Here is a 21,065-nt window from a genome sequence, read left to right on the forward strand (position 1 = left end):
AAAAATCTGCAGGGCAAACATCGTTGGATTTCAAAATCTGAAAGTCATTTATCTTTCAGCTTTAGAAAGTGGCAGTCCCACCCTTTCCAAGGGCCTATGCAGTGGCCCGCCTCTTTCTGAATCAACCTGGGGGACATTGAGGAGACCACCTTTTTCTCAGCTCCACTCTCTCCAGGCATCGGGGCCACACCTGGGCTCCCTGCCATTTCTAGGGCACATGCTCAATCCCTCCATGTGGTGGCAGCCAGGCTCTCCCCAGTCCCCCAAGGAGTGTGCTGTACCTTCTCCAAGGCCTGAGGCTGCACAACTCTTCCACTGCAACAAGGTGGGTGACTCATCCTCGCCCTTCAGAGTAAACCCACCCTCTCCATGTATATGGGTGGGTCCATTCTCCTGGCCGAGGTTTCTTGGCTTCAGACCTGAGCTTCCATGGTTCTCACTCTGCAAACTCAAATTTGTCCCTTTTGTGTCCCCCTTTGTCCAGATTGGCAGTGGTTGTGTTTACACCAACAGTCTCTTCAAGTACCTTAGGACTTCTCCATCATTCTCTTCACAGTTCTTCCAAAATCTTCCCCTTAGCCATCCAAAAAGCCATTCTAACATATCTGGTATTTGCAAACCACAGCAGCACCCCATTCCTCTGGTACCAAAATCAAATGAAGTGCAGGAATGGGCACATGCTCCTGGAATTCTCTGGTCCTACTTTGTTCCCCATCATCCAGAAGCAGCTGGATTGATAGAACGGTGGAATGACCTTTTGAAAACTCAATTACAGTGCCAACTAGGTGGCAATACCTTGAAAAGCTGGGGTAATGTTCTCCAGGAAGCTGTGTATGCTCTGAATCAGCATCCACTGTATGGTGCTGTTTCTCCCATAGCCAGGATCCATGGGTCCAGGAACCAAGGGGTGGAAACGGGAGTGGTACCACTCACTGTTTCCCCTAGTGATCCACTAGGAAAATTTTTGCTTGTGTCTCTGTGACCCTGAGACCTGCTGGTTTACAGGTTTGGGTTCCAAAATGGGGAGTGCTTCCACCAGGAGAAACAACAATTATTCCACTGAACTGGAATCTAAGACTGCCACCTGGTCACTTTGGGCTACTTATGCCACTGGATCAATAAGACAAGAAAGGGATTACATTATTGTCTGGGGTGATTGACCCTGACTATCAGGGGGAAGTAGGACTGCAAGTACATAATGGAGGTAAAGAAGAGTTTTCTTGGAATATAGGAGATCCCCTAGGGTGTCTTTTAGTACAATCATGCCCTGTGATTAAAATCAATGGAAAACTGCAACAACCCAATCCAGGAAGGACCACTGAAACTTCAAGAATGGCTCTGAAACTTCAGGAATGAAGGTTTGGCTCACCCCACCAGGCAAAAAACCATGGCTAGCTGAAGTGCTTGCTGAGGGTAAAGGGAACATGGAATGGGTAGTGGAAGAAGGTAGTAATAAATATGAACTTTGGCCACATGATCAGTTACAGAAACGAGAACTGTAATGCTGTTTTGTTCATGTTATACTATTTAAGTTGTAAGATATTAAGCTTAAGAATGAATATTACCCAAGGATTTACACCCTATTCTGGAGAGATTTTAATGCATTTCAAGTTATTTGCAGGACAGTTGAGTATTGTCAGGTGAAAGAAAAAAATGTGTGTTTTATTGATTATTATTTAGAAATTAGGTATGGTTTAAGGTGGTATGTATAGCTGCCAAGTTGACAAAGGGTAGACCGTTATGGTCAGGTTCATGTGTCAACTTGGCCAGGTGGTGGTACCTGTTTGTCTGGTTGGGCAAGTGCTGGCCTGTCTGTTGTGATGAGGACATTTCATAGAATTAAATCATGATCATGTCAGCTGCATCCACAGCTGATTCCATTTGTAATCAGGCAAAGGGGAGTGTCTTCTGCAATGAGTGATGCTTAATCTAATCACTGGAAGTCTTTTAAGGAGGATTCAGAAGAGACAGTCTCTCTTCCTGCTTCAGTTTGCAAGCAACTCCTGTGGAATGCATCCAGACCCTCCATTGGAATTGTCAACTTCACAGCCTGCCCAGCGGATTTTGGACTCTACGTTCCCACAGTCACGTGGACACTTTTATCAATTTTATGTTTGTGAGTGTTCCCTGTTGACTCTGTTTCTCTAGAGAACCCTAACTAATACAAATATATACTCATGGTCCAAGGAAGGAGACAGCTAAGTTAAGAGAGAAATACTTTAATGCAAGTAAGCCTTTAATAGATCTATGGACACACTCTGAGAAAATAGAGTGTGGAGCAAATAACTCTAATGGTACAAGTCAAGGGAAGTCCTAGAGAGGAAGAGAGGACTGTGAAGAGGAGAAGCGGTTTGCAGGTAATGAAGCAGGAAGAACAGCCTGGGCAGAGGGAACAATAGTTGTGAAAGGACTCTGGAAGGGCAGGTCATGTTGAGGATAAAATGGGCCTTTGGGTACATGGGGAGTGATGGGTTCCATAGAAGATAGTTTTGCAGGAGAGATTTTCTTTCCCTCTCAGGGCCCAGAACACATAGGCTGCTTCCTGGCTGCACTTATTCCACCACTCTTATTGGACAGTGTTCTATAGTTTGGACCATTCCTTCAAATCCTCCTCCCCCATTCTTTATTTATGCAACTTGGGTACCATTTCCTGCATGATCTGCTCTAGGAAACTCATTGTAAATGAGTTGTTAATGGGTAGCAGCAGCTTCATATATATTTTTCTTTTGGACAGTGTAAATATTTTAGCTCTGACCATCAGTCCCTCAACTCTAAGCAGTACTTAGGTAATCCGAAGCAAAGCACGTGAAGAGGGTAATGGAGTGAGCTGTACTGAGTGGGTACACGTGTCCTCTGGGACCTGAGCCCTCTCTGCAGCCATTTTTACATGACTACCTGAAGTCACGGTGGAATGAAGCAGAGCAACCTCTGCTCACTCACCTGCTCCATCACTCCAAAATTGCTGCAGGAAATTTTGAAAATTTTTCCAATTTGAGCATGAATTCTAGACCTGGGTTTGTAAGAAATCCAGAGGAGTCCATTTACTTGTGTTGGTGTGTGTGTCTCTATGGAGGCCATTGTCACTGTCTGCATTTCTTCCTACCTACCCCTCTCAGAGCTGATGGAAACCTGGACCTGCTGGGGCTACTTTTATTGGTGCCAAAAGAATCACTCCATGCATGATAGGCATGAAATTAGTTATTGGCTATTTTTTTCATAAACTTTCCTGATCATCAGAATCTCTGGGACATTTTTGAAAACACAGATGCTGATACCAGTTCCTTAGCAACATAAAACCCAAAACTATGAAATCAAAATCTGTTTGGGTGGCTCCTGAAAATCTGTAGTTAAATAATTTTTCCAGGATATTTTTATGACCAGGTAAATTTGGGAAATGCTAATCTATGAAGAAACTAGATGTGGCTTTTTGATTTCCTTCAGCTGGCTAGTTGATGTTATATGGATACAGTTTGCGGACAGGTACTCTCAGCTGAAGTGGATTCTTTGGTTTAGTAATTGGAAATAAGAAACCACTAACTTTAAGAAGCAATTTCTCTGAGATTAAGTTTTTGTACATAGCAATGCTCAGTATGGCACACACCATATTCCAGGTTATCTATAAAGAAACTCTGCTTTGTGGTTACTTATATCTACTATAGTAACTAGTTACTATATCACTGTTAAAGGATAATGAACATTTTTATTAGTGAGTCTCAAATGCTAATGATATCTGATTTTGTGAATAAACTTGTGAAACCCAGGGTTCTTAAGATTCAGCACTTGGTAGTTAGAATGAATACAGTAATCACATACTCATTAGTTTTCATCATAAGGAACTGTTCACAAAGGGCTTGCAGTCTTTACTTTTGATTGCCAAAATTGTCAATCAGTTGTATCACCTGATCTGGCAGCAACTCTGGAAAGAAAGTCGACACAACTGCTCTGAAGGTTCTGATGTGTCCAAAACATAATGGAACAGTTGGATTTGGCTAATGCTAAAAACAAATGATTAGGTTATTTTAACATTATTCATGGTTTTCCTTTCCAAATAATTTGGGCTTGACTCATAGATACATATTCATATTTACCTCCACCAATACACCTTTGATGGAAAATGAGATGGTCACTCCTTTGGAGCCCATATTATAAATTTAATTCTCTTCAACTCTTCAATATTTACTGAGTCTCATGACAGCACTGTGTATGTGCTGGTAAATACATTAATAATACATGTTTCTTACCCTCATTTACCTTAAAGCTTAGAGAAAGGCACTGCATGAGACCCAGAAACTGTGATATGACTGACTTGAAAATGCTGATTATATTCTAAATGCCCCAAGCACAGTGAGGAGACCAGTGCATTGCTGAAGAGTGGGTCCATTAGTGGGTGGGAATAAAACTGAGACGCCAGCATGTCAGCAACTTCCACCAGTCTCCTAAATGGAATGGTAATATATGGAAGAGAGGTGAGGTTAGAGGTGAGTGTGGGGGTGAAACTTAGAAGAGACAACAGCCTTTGAGAAAAGTTAATGGTTCTTCTGTGGTTCCCAGGACAATGCTGTATGACTCACTGCAGCAGTATAACCCTGGTTAGAAAGCTCAGGGTGCACCTGTCTCACCCAGTTCTTGAGTGCCGTGTCTCATGGTAACATAAACATGCCAAGCCCTCCTGGAGAGGCAGGACTAAATGGAATTTGATGACGGTAGGACATATGTCACCAAACACAGAGCAATGTTAAAAAATAGCTTCAATAATTGAAGTTTACTTTGTCTATATGTTAACAAGCAATGAGTTTGACTCATTTTCTCTAACTTGACATTTCAAAATTTAACTTTTGGGGACTGGGGATTGGGGATTGGTGAGATCCAGCAGTAGTCAATATTTCCTGCCTACACTCTCTATATACAAGCACTGGAAATACTAAGAGTTACGTGAGATTCAAATGAGATAATAAGCACGTTCTTTTTTTTTTTTTCCTTCATGTGGTCATCTTTATTGGATAATAAACAGTTGCTTGGTAGAATTAACACTGTATTATAAACTGCCTTTGCAGGAGGGACACAATCCCACTGCAGATATATATATATAGTACTTTAAAAATTTTTTTCTTTTCCAGTAACATATTGTAAAGAAATAGAACAAAACAGAGTTATTATGGCTAAGAGATTCAGAAAGAGTCGGGAGATCAGTCTAGAGGTTACGCTTATGCATGTCTCAGCCAGACTTTTGGCACAAACTGCCAAAGTATACAAAGCCTCAAACAACAGTGTTCTTAAACCCCAAGGATATGGACACCATAAACAAAGCACAAGATAAAGAGCTCAGGAAACTATCTAATCCAAAGGACATATGGAGCACCACAAGTATCCACCAACCACATACAGTTGATGTAATCTTTTTTTCTTTAAAATCCCTTGCGGGAATGTGCCGAGACATGGCACGCTTTGAGTTTCTACCTGAATCTTTGCTCCCCAAATTGCAATTCTTAGACACCAAATAAATGCTTCTGTGGCCTTGCAGCTTAGTTTACTTCTTGGTTGACAATATATACAACCTGAGATTTCCCTTGTTAGTTACATTCAAATATATAATTCAGTGCTGTTGATTATGTTCTCGATGTTGAACTACCATCTTCCACCATCCATTACCAATACTTTCCCATCACCCCAATTTAAGCATTAAGTCCCGCTTCTCTACCCCCACCTTGTCCTCTGGTAACTTTATGTTAGATTAGTAAAATAGGCGTCTGTTTAATCAGGTATTTTATTTCCTGCAGTCAAACAAGTTCCTATGTGATCCAACTTCAAAATGCATAAAATTCAAGGTAGTACAAGATATACTTTAAAAGGTGTGCATTAAAAGATGTAAAGTGGCAAGATTAGCTTGAAAGGAAATTTTAGCTATTTCCTCAAACATCAACACTGTGAAGGGTTTTACTGAATTTAAATGTGGTAATTTTACATTTAGTAAATATATTCAGTGTCCTCATCCTATCCCCAAGAAAAAACTAGAATGGTAAAAAACTATTTGCAATTAATAGATTGAAAAATCTATTTATCTTCCCATTTGGATTGGGCTCAGCAGGTACTTTTGCCCCATTAGTAACTCATTCTTTTATATCAAAAGGACAAATATGAAACACCTGATTTGATTGATAAGCGGTCTTCTTTTTTCCCTTCCACTGAGAACGAGTGACAACAAGGTCTCCTCTTTAGTGCCAAAACCAGAAATAATGAGAATGTGAAGACAGAACTCATAAATAATTCATGGAGCCAAATATTTTAAGTGAAAATGCTTTCCTCCTCTGTAAGCAATCATTTGATGTTCTCATTTTTGTTCTTTTCTATTGTTCTCTGCTTTTAAGAAAGGAGATATGGAATCATATTTGAGACAGTTCAAAAGGGAAACCTCATTCAAGCCCTAATATTCCCCACGCTTTCTGACTTGCACTCTTTGACTTGCCTCCTAATACTTTCTATTGTTTTGTACCTTAGTGTGTGAATTATTTTGGACACAAAAGGATAAGAGGTTGGTGGAAATCTGCTTGGTGAATAAAAACACTTTTCCTTGGTGAATTGTCCAACAATATAGGTATGCACTGATTTAAGACTAAATGACTACCTGCCTGTTCCTCCACCATGACCCTCAGTATTTTCTTTCCTCCCCTACTCTATTCCCTTTGGTCTGCTAACCTTACCTCATTCCTGACTTGCCTTTTTAGTTGTTCATCATCAGGAATGACCCAAAGACTCCTTGCTTCCATCAGGAGCTACCACTCGGGCCAGAGATCCTACATCCATTTTCATCTGAGCTCCAATGACGACTCTGACTCCTCTACTATATTCAACATGCTGAATACAGCTCTCACCTTGCATTCTTCTCCCCAGAGGTTTGATATGGGTGAAAATTCCCTTTTGTAAGCTCCTGCCCATGCTGCCTTCAGAAATCTCATTATGGAGGTTTTCAAAAGCTCAATATAGCAGAAAGAGACAGGACACAAGCATAAGGAGCATATAGTGGAGTACGTTATGGAATAGACACACGAAGCATAGAGGTAAGTTGTTGTGTTGGTTGAAAGGGCATAAGGTGAGAAGCCAAGAAACCTCAGTTTTGTTCTGTTAAACTGTAAACATTGGATTTTCCTGCTATGGATTATCCCCAAATTCCTATATGGAGGTGTCAAGATTATCACCATTTACTCCTCCAGTGCTACCACAGAGTTGCCCTTTCAATATTACCTAATGCAGGTGAATAAATCTTGTATATTTAAATATAGGTTCACAGGTAAAAAAAAGAATATACAGTATCACCCAAAGTGCAGAGTCTTCAAAGTCTACAAGTCCTTCAAAAGATTGCACCTTTACTCAGTTTTCACATTTGCCCCTTAATTAGCCCCAAACCTTCAGAATATTTTATTATACCTCCAAAGACATAGTGGCTCAATTAGTGATAACTAAACTTCTTCTGCTTAATAGGTAATGTACAACAATTTTCCTGAAGCTTTTCTCTTTCTTCTTCTCTCCCTTCCCCTCCTTCCTTCATTCTCCCTCACTTCCTTCCTTCCTTTTTCTGTCTCTTTCCCTCCCTCTCTACTTGATTTCTTCTTTCTTTTCCTTCCTTTTCCTCCCTCCCTCCCTTCCTTTCTACCTAACTACGCTTTTTCCACTTCCTTTCACAAGCATGCTAAATCAGTATGTACAAGCTGATGTTCATGGTTAAGGGAAACATCAGGGTATTTTATCTTGTTGAGTAAGATAATGTGCTTTAAATATCCAAAAACAGTCTCTGATACATAGGTAAGCAATAAATCCTAGTGTCTTTTCTGATTTTTTTTCTTTCACCAACAAACTTTGTGTTATGTTTCAATACTAATAACAGTAATAAATAAGAATTGTAGTTTAAGAGACTAGAATGAAAATGAAGTTAGCTTTATTGCCTTAAATGAAATATAGTGGTAGATTTTTTTTCCAGTGAAGTCTTCTGGGCAATTAGAGTGCAGCTAACAGTGTATGCTGGGATATGTCTTGTGGCAACCCAAGGGTCAGAATGCCCCTCCTTTAGGGAAAAAATTGGAGCCTTAAGGAGGCAGCAGCTCATATGACCAAGGAACAGACTTTGAAGGTCATTAAACTTAATCACCGATGGTAATCAACTCTTTTGAGACCCTGCTGAACTTCTTTGTAACCATATCTCACGAGGTTCTGATGAACTATAGAAGACACTCCTTTACTCTTGTTTTTTGCAGATCATTGACTTCCATTTCTCAATCGGCTACCATAGGGTGGGGTGGGAATTGTCTCTTGCTAGCAAGTCCTAAATAAAATGCATATCTAACTCTCTGCTTGGTGCATTAGTCTTTGGGCTGTGCTGGGTTGGAACATTCTTAATGATCAGAAACATGCATAAATGTTTGAATAGCTTTAATTGGGATTACTGATCTTAAAAAAGTGTATCAAAAATATTTTCTTCTCTCTCTCTTTTTTTTTTTTGTATTTCTTTATATACACCCTCCGTAAATTAAGGCACTTGCAGATTTAGCTCCTTTCCTTAGATAGTTTAGCTTTGGGGCCTTTCATCCACACCTTGTAAGTTATTTTAGATGAAACTTTCACTGATTTTTAAATGAGCCAAAAGTTAGGTTAGGTGGAGTAAAGGGTTCAGTTAGACTGTTTTACTTTTCCTCTCCATTTTAAGCAAGGACGTTCAGTATAAATGCATCAGCATTCATGCTGTACAAGGGTCAGCTGCTGGTGTAGTAAAATCTATCCTGCATTGTGTAGTTTAAGCTTAACAGTTTAAACCAAAGGTTTAAAATCAATTGCCCATCAGTACTCCTTATTGTACTGAGTTGTCGGCTTTCATGAATCTTAATGTGCCTGAACAGATCCATGGAGACATATCATCAACTTCACATTTCTCTGTATCCATTTAGCAATTTACTAAGATCAATTCCTTGAAATCCAGATGATAATTTACCATCTTTTATCACGGCATGAGTTTTCGGTTTAGTTTTTTTTTTTTGTTCAGGTCATCTGTCATTTTTTCCAACGCCTACTGGATATTAATAAAAAGACCTCTCTTTTAATTTTAAGATCAATGTGATTGTTACTCATTTGGGGTTGGGGGTGGGGAACTGGAAAGAAAGAAAATGGTTTTGAAATATTAGGGGAATAAACTCTTATATTTTTCTTCTACTAGACCCCTGTGAAGACAAACTTTCATAAATGCTTCTCATATGATGAAAAAGTAAGTTTCAACTGTATTTAAACTGTCATGATTTATCAAGTGCAAATGGGAAAATAATATTTAAATACCAGCTTTATCTTGTTCAACACAATAACATGATTCGTTCTTTAAGCCAGAAACATGTCATGGACAGTACAAAGACAGATTTCTTTATCTTGTGTGTTAATTTTAGGTTCAGAACAAAATGTATGCAACAAAACATTCTAAACTTGAAACTGGCACTTTCACATATTTTTTTTGACTGAAACAGTCCTGCTCACATTGCCTGGGTTTGACATCTTAAGTGGAATTGTTCTGGACTTCCCACAAAGCTCAACTTTACCGACCTGTTTTCCACTCCTGTCTTCAGAAGCTGTGCATTTCTGCAGGACAGTTATAAATCCCAGAAATGTTTGCAGGGATTAAAACTGCATGTTAATTCAAATGGGGGAAGAGTAATTGTAAAAAACATAGTTTCTGAATATGTTTTGCAGTACAGAAAAGGGAAAGAAAGGTTTCAATGTAAACTTCTGAAAATGTACTCTAGAAAATCTTTCCTAGTTAATTAATTAATTAATTAAGAAAAATAATTTTACATAAAAAGGTCATACATTGTCAGTACCACACCTCGATGTGTGGCTCCCAAGGAAACCCACAGCATCAAAGGATAAGAAATCAACAATGCCACATTTTAACTATGCCCCTTGCCTTCTTCTTATGACTTTAGGAGAGTCATGTAACCTTTTTGGTCTTAGAGTCCATATCTCGTGAAGGCATTAACAAAAATTCCTACCCTTTCTATCGCTCAGGGATGTTTCAATCAATTTGGTTAATGCATGTGAAAATGCTATCAAAATTTAAATTAAATATCAAATGAAAGACATTATTATTAATAGTCCCTTCTGTATTCACTTTTCTCATGGAAACACAAGATTTTCTTAGTAAAGGAGAAAATAGAGCCATAACTTAACATCTTGGCTAAATAATATTGTCCAGATTTCTGATTCAAGAGGTTAGAATAAAACAAGCACATTTGCTTCTCTTCTCTTTCCAGATCCCATTGAAATTCAAGAATTCCAAAAAAAGAGTATCTGGATATATGATGTGATCAGGAAATGGTTTGAATGTGTTTAACAATTTCCTGGAAGATGTAATGTGGATGGAAGTTTGTGGATCAATGAAATTGGAGAGGATGAAAACAAAGCTCCAAATACTAGCACAAATGAGCTGTCATGGAGGGAGCTAGAAATCTTGAAGATCAAACCCAGAAAAGAATTAAGTCCAGAGTCAGCAGGCATGAAGGGCAGGGGTGAATCATGGATCTGAAACAGGATTCACTGAATTTTTTCAAGGGCACAGCTGCTCCAATTGGTCCATCCTCCATACTCCTTGGAAAGAGTATCTGAGAATGGGAAGCTTACTCTTAGACGAAATAATGGGAGGTCTTACTCTAAGGAAATTAAAAGAACTGCACCTTCCCTCCCAATAGGTGATCTAATGAAATGCTTATTCCCTGAGCAAACTTTTCTCACTTTGGCTTTGGAGTGGCCCTTGCCAGTGGCTTACTCCTTCTTAACGATCCTGAAGAGATATCTGCCAATTGAAAGAGACGTGTCAGGCAACTTTTACATTCAAAGCAGAACCGATTGAAAAAGCTAACAACTTCCATAATCACAGAGGAAATCCAAAAGTGCTTATTGATGAGCTAATATTTTATTCATAAATTTGAAAACTCAAACAAATTGAATAAGGATAAAAGAGGAAGAGTCAAGATAAACAAAGAAAACTACTGACCAAAGGAAAATCATACCAACCAGAGAACAGAGGAGAACTTAAGCATTTGCTGATGTGTAGCCTCAGAGAAATTTGAGAAGATGTAGCCAATACAAAATAAGAAGACTATTCCTCAACAAAAGAAGAAGGTAGCCAGAGAGATATTTTGGGTAAAAAAACATAGATTGCCAAAAATAGGAGTAAAGAAGGATTGAAAAACTCAAAACAAACTTAAGAAATTTCCAAAAACACAGAGTAAAATGATAAAGGGATTAAAAAAATAAAAAAGTAAAGGAAAAAGAATTAATTCCAAATATTGAAAATTTGACTTAATTGTATTTAAAGGAAGGGATCTATCAAAGAACTGAGATGGGGAAAAATACTCAAATTAGCAGGTTAAATATATAAGGGAGGGCGAATGGCTCACACCTCAACATACTCTTGGAAAAGTATAAATCCTCCATCTTAAAAAGAAGAACCTGTTCCCTCCTTGGGCAGGAATGGGGTGGGAGGCTGGTCACTGCAAAGAAATATCAGTCAAACATAATGTCTCACTTTAGAAACAATGGATATAAGACAACAGAACAATGCCTTCAGAACACTGAGGAAAAGTAATTTGAAGCTTAGACTTCCTTACTTAGCCAAACTATTAAAGTAGTATGAAAATCAAATCAAGACATCTTGAGATAGGCAAGTATTCACAAAGTTTATGACCTATCTCCCTTTTAAAAGGATGCTACTTGAGGATGCACTCTATCAAATAAGGAGAAGAAACAGGAATAGAGGGACAGAGCCTGGAGACCTTTGATCTGGCCTAGAAGGGCTGTGATGATGTGAGGGTGGCAGTGAGCAGATGCTTAGGGAAGGATGAGCTCACATTGACCCAGGAGGTCAGAGGACTCCCAAAAGGACTTCTCTGGGAGGGAAGTGGGATACAGTCTATAGATACTATGACTGAGAGCCTACATAACTTAGCAAGTATGTTAAAGGCATATTCCTCTCTTTTTTTTCCATAAGAAAAAGGCAATTAAGTATTCCAGAAAACATGCATAATATTTAAAAAGCTATAAAAGAAAGTCTGGCTACAAATATGAATCAAATGTCAACGTGATGTGATTTTGAGCTAGTGATGGAAGCAATGAGAACCCATGACCTGTAACTACAGACATTCTTGTTCAAGAGGAAGACATTGTATTGGTAGAGAATTAAATGTAATTTGAGCTCACTACTTGACCCGGTGATGATATTTACTAATATCATGACCTGATCATGTAGATGTTACAGATTTTGACTCTTAGAATCACTCTGCAGACAAAATGTAGAGGACGATTATGGATATAGAATGGAATATAAATATTATCAGTTGTGATAATATAAGTTTATAATGGACAGAAGTTGGCTAGGAAAGACAAAAAAACGAGGTGCTAACATCCATGATTTCCATACAGGAAATTACGATATGCCATCTAAATTTGATAGAATAAGAAATAAACATTTAAACATATTATTTAAAATTATAAATATTGCCAATTTAATTATGAAAAATAAAATATATTTAAATGGTGTGAATCAATATATATTACTTAAAGTTGAAAATATAGAACTACAGAAAACAGAAAATATAGAAATATGGAACCAATATATTATTTAGATTCATCAGAATGAAAGACAAGACAGATTCAAAGTGGCTGTTTCTGTGGAGTGAAAAGAAGGGAGGAGGCATAGGCTGGGAAACAACTGCTTTAAATCATAAATCCTCTTCTATTAGATTTTTTACAATATGACTATAAAATTTTGATGAAAATAAAAATATTCTGCCCATACATATATACTTTGCTACCATATTTCTCATACAAAATGGTTTCAGCTTCATAAATAGAAGTTTATATGAGCTAATTGATGTGAACGAATTGGCACTCCAACTAAAAAACATGAGTCGTGTTCTATTTGAAAATAAATTTAATTTTATAACTTGGATGAGTTTCTTAGGCATTTGCTTGAAAACTGAACTAGAATTATGATTAAATGGCACATCAACTTTAAGTAAATGAATATTTTAAAATATTTCTATTAGCAACTTTGTTCATTTCTTCTTAATCTTTTTTATCAACATGCTTGTTAAATCTTACCTTTATAACAGGAAAGTAAATTTAATTTATTCTTCAATGTTCATAAATCACTAATTAGTGAAGCTTTGCTTTGTGAAGTTCCACTTTCAAATAATAAATTTAGTTCATAAAAATAAATCGCCTGCACATAAAACAGCGTAATCGCTGGTAATTTTAAGTACCCATTTTCCACAAGCCTTTGTAAAGCCTTACTGTTTTCCAAGGGAAGTCTGTGAGTACTTTCCAAGACTATCCAGAATTGAGATTCCTCCACAAGTGGAAAGAGATTGTACAATCACAGCTCCAGATCTGGAAAATGTTGAAAAACTATTCACTAAATCATACTATCTTATGCTTTTGAGTTTGGAAACATATTGCATGATAAATAAGGAACAGTGAATTCTTCATTTTTGCCCCCTCCTTCCATCCCTTCTTTTCTTACCAGACATGGGCTAGACCAAAAATTTAATTTAGACTAAGTTATCCTGGAACCCATGACAGAAATCCAAAGTTACACACTAAACCTTTATATTTTCCAAAATTTTGCTCTTGTGAATTTATAATTCTAGTAGGCATGACTCCTTTGTAGTTCTTTTGATATTGAATTTTGTTTTGGATTTGTGAGCCATCCCCCTACCAGAATATAAGATTCAGAAACACAGAGCTTGTTCTATTTTGTTCTCTGCTGTTTTTTCAAAACCTGGTATAGGCTCTAGCACATAACAGATGACCACTAAATAAGTTTTGAATAAATGGGCACTATTAACAGTACTAATTAACAACGATATGGTACTTATTTCAGGTTGGACATTTCCTGAGTACCTCACATACATTAACACATTTAATGTTCACAACAACCCTATTAGGTAAGTATGACTGCTACCCCCATTTTAAAGGCAAGAAAACTGAGACCCAGAGGGGCTAAGTGACTGTCCCTGGTGCAGGTGGAGCTGGGATTCAAACCTAGGCAATTTGATAATAGAATCCATACTCTTAAACCGTACTATCTCTCACTGATTCTTCAAGGCAATTGTTGTGCCCAGTAGGGGAGGGCGTATGTCTTCTCTTCACATCCCCTTATTCAGGGAAAAGAGTGCTCAGTGGATAAATGCTCCCAAATTATAGCTGCTGGCTGTCTGGATAAATGAATAGCCATATCCGACATCATGATCTTGATCGAGGTTAACTCTTAATGGTAAATGTAGAATACTTCATATTCTACAAAGAGGTAAGTGTGATCAAATGTATAAAAGCAGTGCAAATATTAGTGCTTTAGGCAGTATACATGTCACCACATATAATGGTATCATTGACAGAACTGAATTACTCTTGACTTAGAACATTATACTCACAAAGTAATTTTTACTTTTCAAGGCACTTAATATAATTTGTTACTCACCAAATTACACTATGAGGTAGGTGTTTTTATTTCCATTTTCTAAGATGCCAAAAATGGAAAGGTTAAATAACATGCCCTTGTGCTAAAACTGACAGTGTACTGAATATTTTTGTTTCTAATCCAATGTTCCTGCATTTGACAATATTGGAGAAACTCCCTGGAGGTCTATAGTCAGAGGGAAAATATGCCAATCATCTGGTTATTTAACTGATTATTTTTTAATGTAAAAATTTTTTGACATCTGGTAGATGGTCTTTTTCCAGTCATTGCCTTTGTCTACACATGGAAAGCAAACTGTGCATATGTGACTGTGAGTATGTGTGTGAAACTTAACCCAAAAGCCAATTATTTTTATAATAATCATACTCTACTATGTTATTACAAATTCATGCATACCTTTGGAAATAGAAACATTTGAATTCAAATAAGCATTTGGTTACTATTAATAAGTTAGTAATTAGACATTTTCCCCAAAATGGATTGCTTAAACTCAATCATCATCTTCTCCCAGCATGGATTAGTAAAATGCCCATTGATAATGACCACTTCCTCCTGACTCTATCATTCTTGCTTCCTTGTAGGGAATTCCATCACTGTGAGCAGTTTGGGGCTCAATTATGTTCAGTTTTAAGAGTTTGAACACAAGTTCCTCTTCTGGAGTAGGGATGGTGAATCTCGACAGTGAAGAGCACATTTAATTTCCCAGTGGTAGAATTTATGGGGCGCTTTCTACCCTCAGTGAAAAGGAACTGGGAATCCTTCAGTTAGATTCCCCAGAATGGACTGACCTGTGAATGAAGGAAGCAAATGTAGGGATGGAGAAAAAGGAAGAGAAGAACAAGAATGACAGGGGAAGAGGAGGCAGAAAGTGAAAGAATGACAAGAAAGATAAGTAATTAAAAAAGGGTCATAAATAGGAAGAACAGGATGAAAGAGGTACTCGAGGGGTCTGCCATGGCCTGGGAAGGGGAAGTGAAATGAGAGCCTCCAAAGGGAGCGTTTCAGCAGTGTTCCTTTCCTGGTCCACTTCTTTCTTCTCCCCCCTTCCTTCCCCTCAAGTCAAGCGCAGCCTTACACAGAGTAGTTCACATTGTATAAGTGATGGATGTAGCGTCTGAGCTGAAACAGGCTCATAAATGTCATTTGGCCCGTGGGAATCAGACACTTGGACAATGAAACTGCCCTCAGAAAGGTCATTTCCACGACACGGTCTTTCACTTGTTGAAGTCAGTTCCATCTCCTGGTTCTTTAGGCACGGCAGCCGGAATGGTGAATGATGCTCTGTCTAGAAGGTGACAGAACCAAAAGCCCAAGGACTCAGGGCATACTGTGGTGACAGAAAAAAAGGGAGGAAATTTTATCTCACCCATCAATCTTAAATGACTTATTTGGTGACCTTGTCTAACCTTGGATTCCAACTTTAAAAAATACCAACAGTGTAAATTCTGCTTGAGAATGAGGTGTGGGGAAAATAGCAGGAAAACAACCAGGGCTTAATTCAATTTATATCATGGAAATAGTGAGAAGCTCATGTAGAGATGGTTATTAATGGGCATAATTGTACTACAGTCATCAATTTTTTTTGTTTTTGCTGGTAATACACTTGCACCAATCTCTCTGTATTCAATTTTTTGTTTCGCTTTTATTATATCTTTGTGTATAAGAGAGAATCCTTTGGTTCCCCAGGTAAACACTAAATTTCCTTTTCTTGCAGGTTAAAACTCCTATAGAAAAATAAGAGGCAGATTACCTTTGGTCATGACAATTCCTGCCAGGGCTTTATGACGGGCATGCATTGAAGTCAAGTTGACTGTCAACTCTTGGAACTTCTGTGTGACCAGCTGATACACCGAATCGGCGAATTCCTGAAAGACACAAACACCAGGCCTGACTTGGGAATTGACTTTTCATTCCTTTCCCCCAACCCCTTCTCAAAAGCAATTTCCCCTTGAGGGGGTGCCTGGAGGCAGGACAGCAGTTCTCAGCAAGAGAGCTGTGTCTCATAGAATTCCCTGCATCACAGCATGCACCGGCCATCGTTTCTCATCTTGTTCTTGGCCCTGAAGCCTCAGGAGAGAATCAAATATTATGTTAGATTGATTGCAGGCCACGATTCTGCAAATTAGCCTCTGGTTCTGCCCCTTGGCACACAGCCTGATCTGTATTTGAGCAGATAACCTTTTCCTGGGAAACTGTTTCCACTTTTTCTCTCTTTATTCCTCCCCCTCTCAGACCCCCAGCTCTCAGGTTTTCCTCAGGGAAAGCTGGTGGGTAGAATTTTGAAAGGTAGAGAGAGGATTTGCACATGTGGGATACTTTGTTACCACTTTATTCTGCGCATTGCAGAACCAATTTGTAAATACCCGACACATGCCAGGGTATTCTCCTGGCTGAACTCTTCCTGCTGCTCACTCTACAACCTTCTCCCCTCACCTTTCTGCATGTGTGTGAGCATGCACACACACACACAGACTCACACACACACTCTATGCTGGTGTGCACATCAAGTTAACAAACCCCACTGTTCAGCTTTTATAGAACAACTGACTGTATCTCTACTAAAGAAATGAATGTAAAAATAAAAAAAATAATAAATCACAGATAATGTGATTTAGCCATCTTTTTCCCAGTGCCACCTCATTCTGTTGCCAAAAATTTGCACTTTTCCTGTATGTGGAACCACATTGTCCCTTTTTATTAGGAGGTGGGCTGGATGGTGAGTGATGAGGGTAAGCTTTGGAGTCACAGAAACCTAATTTGAATCCCAGTTCTGCTACTTACTAGCTTGGGCAATTTATTCAAAACCTCTTAGCCACATTTTCCTAATTTATAAAATAATCCTCTTAACTCCAGTCTTACAGTGTTTTTTTTTTGGTAAGGATTAAATGTATTAATGCATCTTAAATTCCTAGCACAGTACCAGGCACTTAGAAAGTGCTCAAAAACAGTAGCTATTATTAATATTATTATTATTAATTTTCTCCAGTTCTTTCTGTATCTGCAAGCATTAACTAAATCCTTATGCATCTAAAACAATATGTATCTAAAACAAAATATCATCTTATCCATAAGGTAGGGCACACAGTTCAATTTTTTTTGATGGAATAGATTTTTATTTTTAAACCAACCATGCTTTGATATTGTGTAGGCTTTGCTACTGATTAGGAAACTCACACACACACACATACACATAAACAAGCAGGTCCCAGATAAATAAAGAGATTGTTTTTTTAAATTCCATTTGTACACAGTAAAACATGATAATAAACCAATGAGCATTCAGACCTGTGAAAGAGGCCTGCCTCCTGGAAACGGAAAAACCTGCCACAAAAATAACAAAAAGCCAATTTTTACACCTCCCTTCACCATTAAAGAGTGTGGGAACAGTGCAGGCTGAGTGTTGCTTTTTCCCAGAGCCCTGCCTGGGCAGGTTCTCAAAGCTTCCCATGTGCAACTGTAGCTGCTATGGCAAGTGTTCATTATTCTTTAAACTGCGCTGTAAATAACTATGGAAAACCCCATAAATAATAAATGCTTCACAAATGAGGCTTCCTTGGGTAGGTGTAACAAACATGTATTATTCTCACTTAGGTAACTGTTAGGTGATTCTGGCTGGAGTGGGTGCAGGCAACCTCTTCATGGCTCGTGTGTACTTGAGGGATTCCCTGGCCTTCTGCCTTAACCTGCCTACTTGGCATGAAGCTGTCCCCCTGGGTGGCAGCCACAGAGTCACAAAATTTTAAAGATGAATCCTAGCGCCTGCTTGAAGCCATGCTGTTCTTTTATGCCCTGGAAACTGAGATCCAGGATACAGCAGGGCCCACGTCCCTAGCTAACATGTATCATAATGTCCAGGGGCTGCCATCATAAATAACCACAAATTGGTTGGATTCAAACTACAGACATTTATTCTGTTACATTCTGGGGTCTGGAATTCTGGAATCCATGTGCTCATTGGGCTGCACTCCCTACAGAGGCTCTAGAGGAAAATCTGCTCCTTGCCTTTTCTAGCTTCTGGTGGTTGCCAGCTCCTCCAGTCTCAGTCTCTGCCTCCCCATCAGCTTCTCCTCTGTGTCTGGCTTCTCCTCTGTGTGTCTCTCATAAGGAGACTGGGCTTTGGATTTGTGACCCACCTGGATAATCATCTCAAGAACCTTAGCTTAATTCCATCTGCAAAGACCCTTTATTCAAATAAGGTCATATTCACAGGTTTTGGGGATTAGGATGTAGACAGATCTTTTGGGGAGGGGCACTTTTCAGCTGCCTACATCCTGTTATTTACTCTTCCACCCTCCTGCTTTCAAAGACAGGGTGTCCGTTTTCCATAGAGGCATGAGTTTGGTTTATTTCTATACGTCTTGGCAGAGCCTGGTTTCTTCGTTTGTGTGAGAAGATGAACTGATTAATCAGCCCTTACCAGGTGTCCCAAATAATAATATCACTGATAATAACAGCTACCACCTATCGAACATCATCCATTAGGTCTGAGACATTAACCTGGAGACTCTCATTACAGGATTGGTGTACACGACCTATTAAAAAAACAAAGCCTGTGATGAAAAAAGATAAAGCTCCTGACAAATGATGATAAAACCCCTGGGGGGGGGGGGGAATGCCACTTCTTCAAATTGTAATACCACTAAGTGGAGCTCAGACTGACACCGCCTCTTCTCTGCTTCCCCCAGTAGCTCTCTTTATACGAGCTCGGTGCTTGGCGGTGATGGAGTGACAAGGGAGAGAGAAAAGATAGGAAGGGGTTGACTTAAGGAACCCACAGTTGGCTGTGCAGTCTTGGGCCAAGACCAAGAGATTTATAGAACTGGAGAGTTGTAAGAGGCTTGGAGAGATCACAGAGGACTTTTTAAAAAAGTCAGCCTCTGGATACTTTTTTTCTCAAACAGAAAGCAGAAAAATGATGACAAAAACATTTCCATACCAGATGAAAGCAGAGCTGCCTTGCAGTCCACCAGCTCAGTCTCCCCCCTGCCTCTTGGTGCCCTCTGAGGGAAGAATTCCTATGAAGCACAGTTTGGAAATCGGGCTCAAGAAAAATAAAGAATGTGTGGGATAGCCCTGGCCTGATCGGCAAACAGACATGGGACCCTATTCTCTGAAGAGTCCTGTGGTATTGGGTGGGGCTGGGGAGATGAGGGAAGCTCTGGGCTTTTGTTCCTTCTGTGGCTGGGTTGAACCTGAAGATGAGGAGTTAGGGGCCTGAGAACTTACCTCTAGTTAGTTAGGGGCTCACATCTCAATAGTTAGGGGCTTGAGGAACTCACCTCTAGTTAGTTAGGGGCTCACATCTCATTAGTTAGGGGCCTGAAGAACTCACCTCTAGTTAGTTAGGGGCTCACATCTAGTTAGTTAGGAACTCACATCTTATTAGTTAGAGACTCGAAGAACTCACCTCTAGTTAGTTAGGGGCTCACATCTCATTAGTTAGGGGCCTGAGGAACTCACCTCTAGTTAGTTAGGGGCTCACATCTAGTTAGCCAGGAATTTACATCTCATTAGTTAGGGGTCTGAGGAACTCATATCTTGTTAGCTGGACCAAGAGCGGCTTCACAGGAAGCTTTCATTTGAGGCGAATCTTGAAAGAAGAGCAAGATATATTGCATTTCCTTCTTCAAGCGTCTGTTTTTCAGGTAAAAGAATGATTTTGTTTTCCTCACCGGCTAGCTGTGCAGCCCATCGGCAAATGGGTGAAAAATCAATCAACTGTTTGGCTGGCAGCACATCCTGGACTTAAATAACTGAGGGGGGGGGGGGGGAAGCTTGCTCTCCCCCAATCTGTGTGGTTGCTGTGGCATTGTGCAGGCAGTGTGTTTTACACAATTTCTCTTGGATTTTTTACTATCTAGAATCAGTTGCTAATTGTTTCATGTATGTTAATCATGATTTACCAAGATTTTATGTGCTTTAAGGGAAATGTTTGTGTCTTTTACTTCTAAAGCAGATTTTCATGGTGCTAGATATCTGATTTCTATATATTGTTACACAGCAAGGACACATTCTAAACGGTGCCTTCAGTTGTCCTTTTACCTTCATTTTAAAATCCCCACTATAGGAGACAGCTCTAGGTTTTGTCTGACTGAAAGGGTTCTCTAAGGCCCTCAGAAGAAGACTTTCTCAAGTCACTGAATAACAATACAGAATTAAAAAAAAATCTGTTTCATTTTGACTCTCTAAACACAACTGTGTATCTTTTAGAAACAGAAAATGACAGGATAATATTAGACATATACTATGTGCTAATCACCACGCCAAGACCTTTATATACATTACCCCATCTAATTCTTACAAAGGTGGTATGATGGTTAATTTTACGTGTCAATTCGGCTAAGCTATGGTGCCCAGTTGTTTGGTCAAACTCTAGTCTTGATATTTCTGTGGAGTGTTTTACAGATGTGGTTAACATTTACAGTCAGCTACTGCACGTGGAGGATCGAACCCTTGATAAGTGGGTGGGCCTCATCCAGTCGGGGGAAGGCCTTAAGAGCAAAACCAGGCTTCCTGGAGAAGAAATTTTACCGGTCTGCCTCAAGACTGTCCCATTAAA

The 21,065-nt window shown here is 39.1% G+C and overlaps 1 protein-coding gene across 2 annotated transcripts in view; it reads right to left on the reverse strand.

Moving 5' to 3' along the window:
- The window catches only part of ADARB2 (adenosine deaminase RNA specific B2 (inactive)), a 609,938-nt gene that overhangs the window by 79,473 nt on the left and 509,400 nt on the right, over positions 1 to 21,065 (reverse strand). For both annotated transcript variants that reach the window (XM_077165443.1, XM_077165452.1), the window contains exon 4: positions 16,257 to 16,371. In XM_077165443.1, the coding sequence (XP_077021558.1) occupies positions 16,257 to 16,371 (115 nt within the window). The remainder of the gene's footprint in view (positions 1 to 16,256; positions 16,372 to 21,065) is intronic.

The sequence above is a fragment of the Tamandua tetradactyla genome, chromosome 1, assembly GCF_023851605.1.
Source record: "Tamandua tetradactyla isolate mTamTet1 chromosome 1, mTamTet1.pri, whole genome shotgun sequence".
Taxonomy (NCBI): domain Eukaryota; kingdom Metazoa; phylum Chordata; class Mammalia; order Pilosa; family Myrmecophagidae; genus Tamandua; species Tamandua tetradactyla.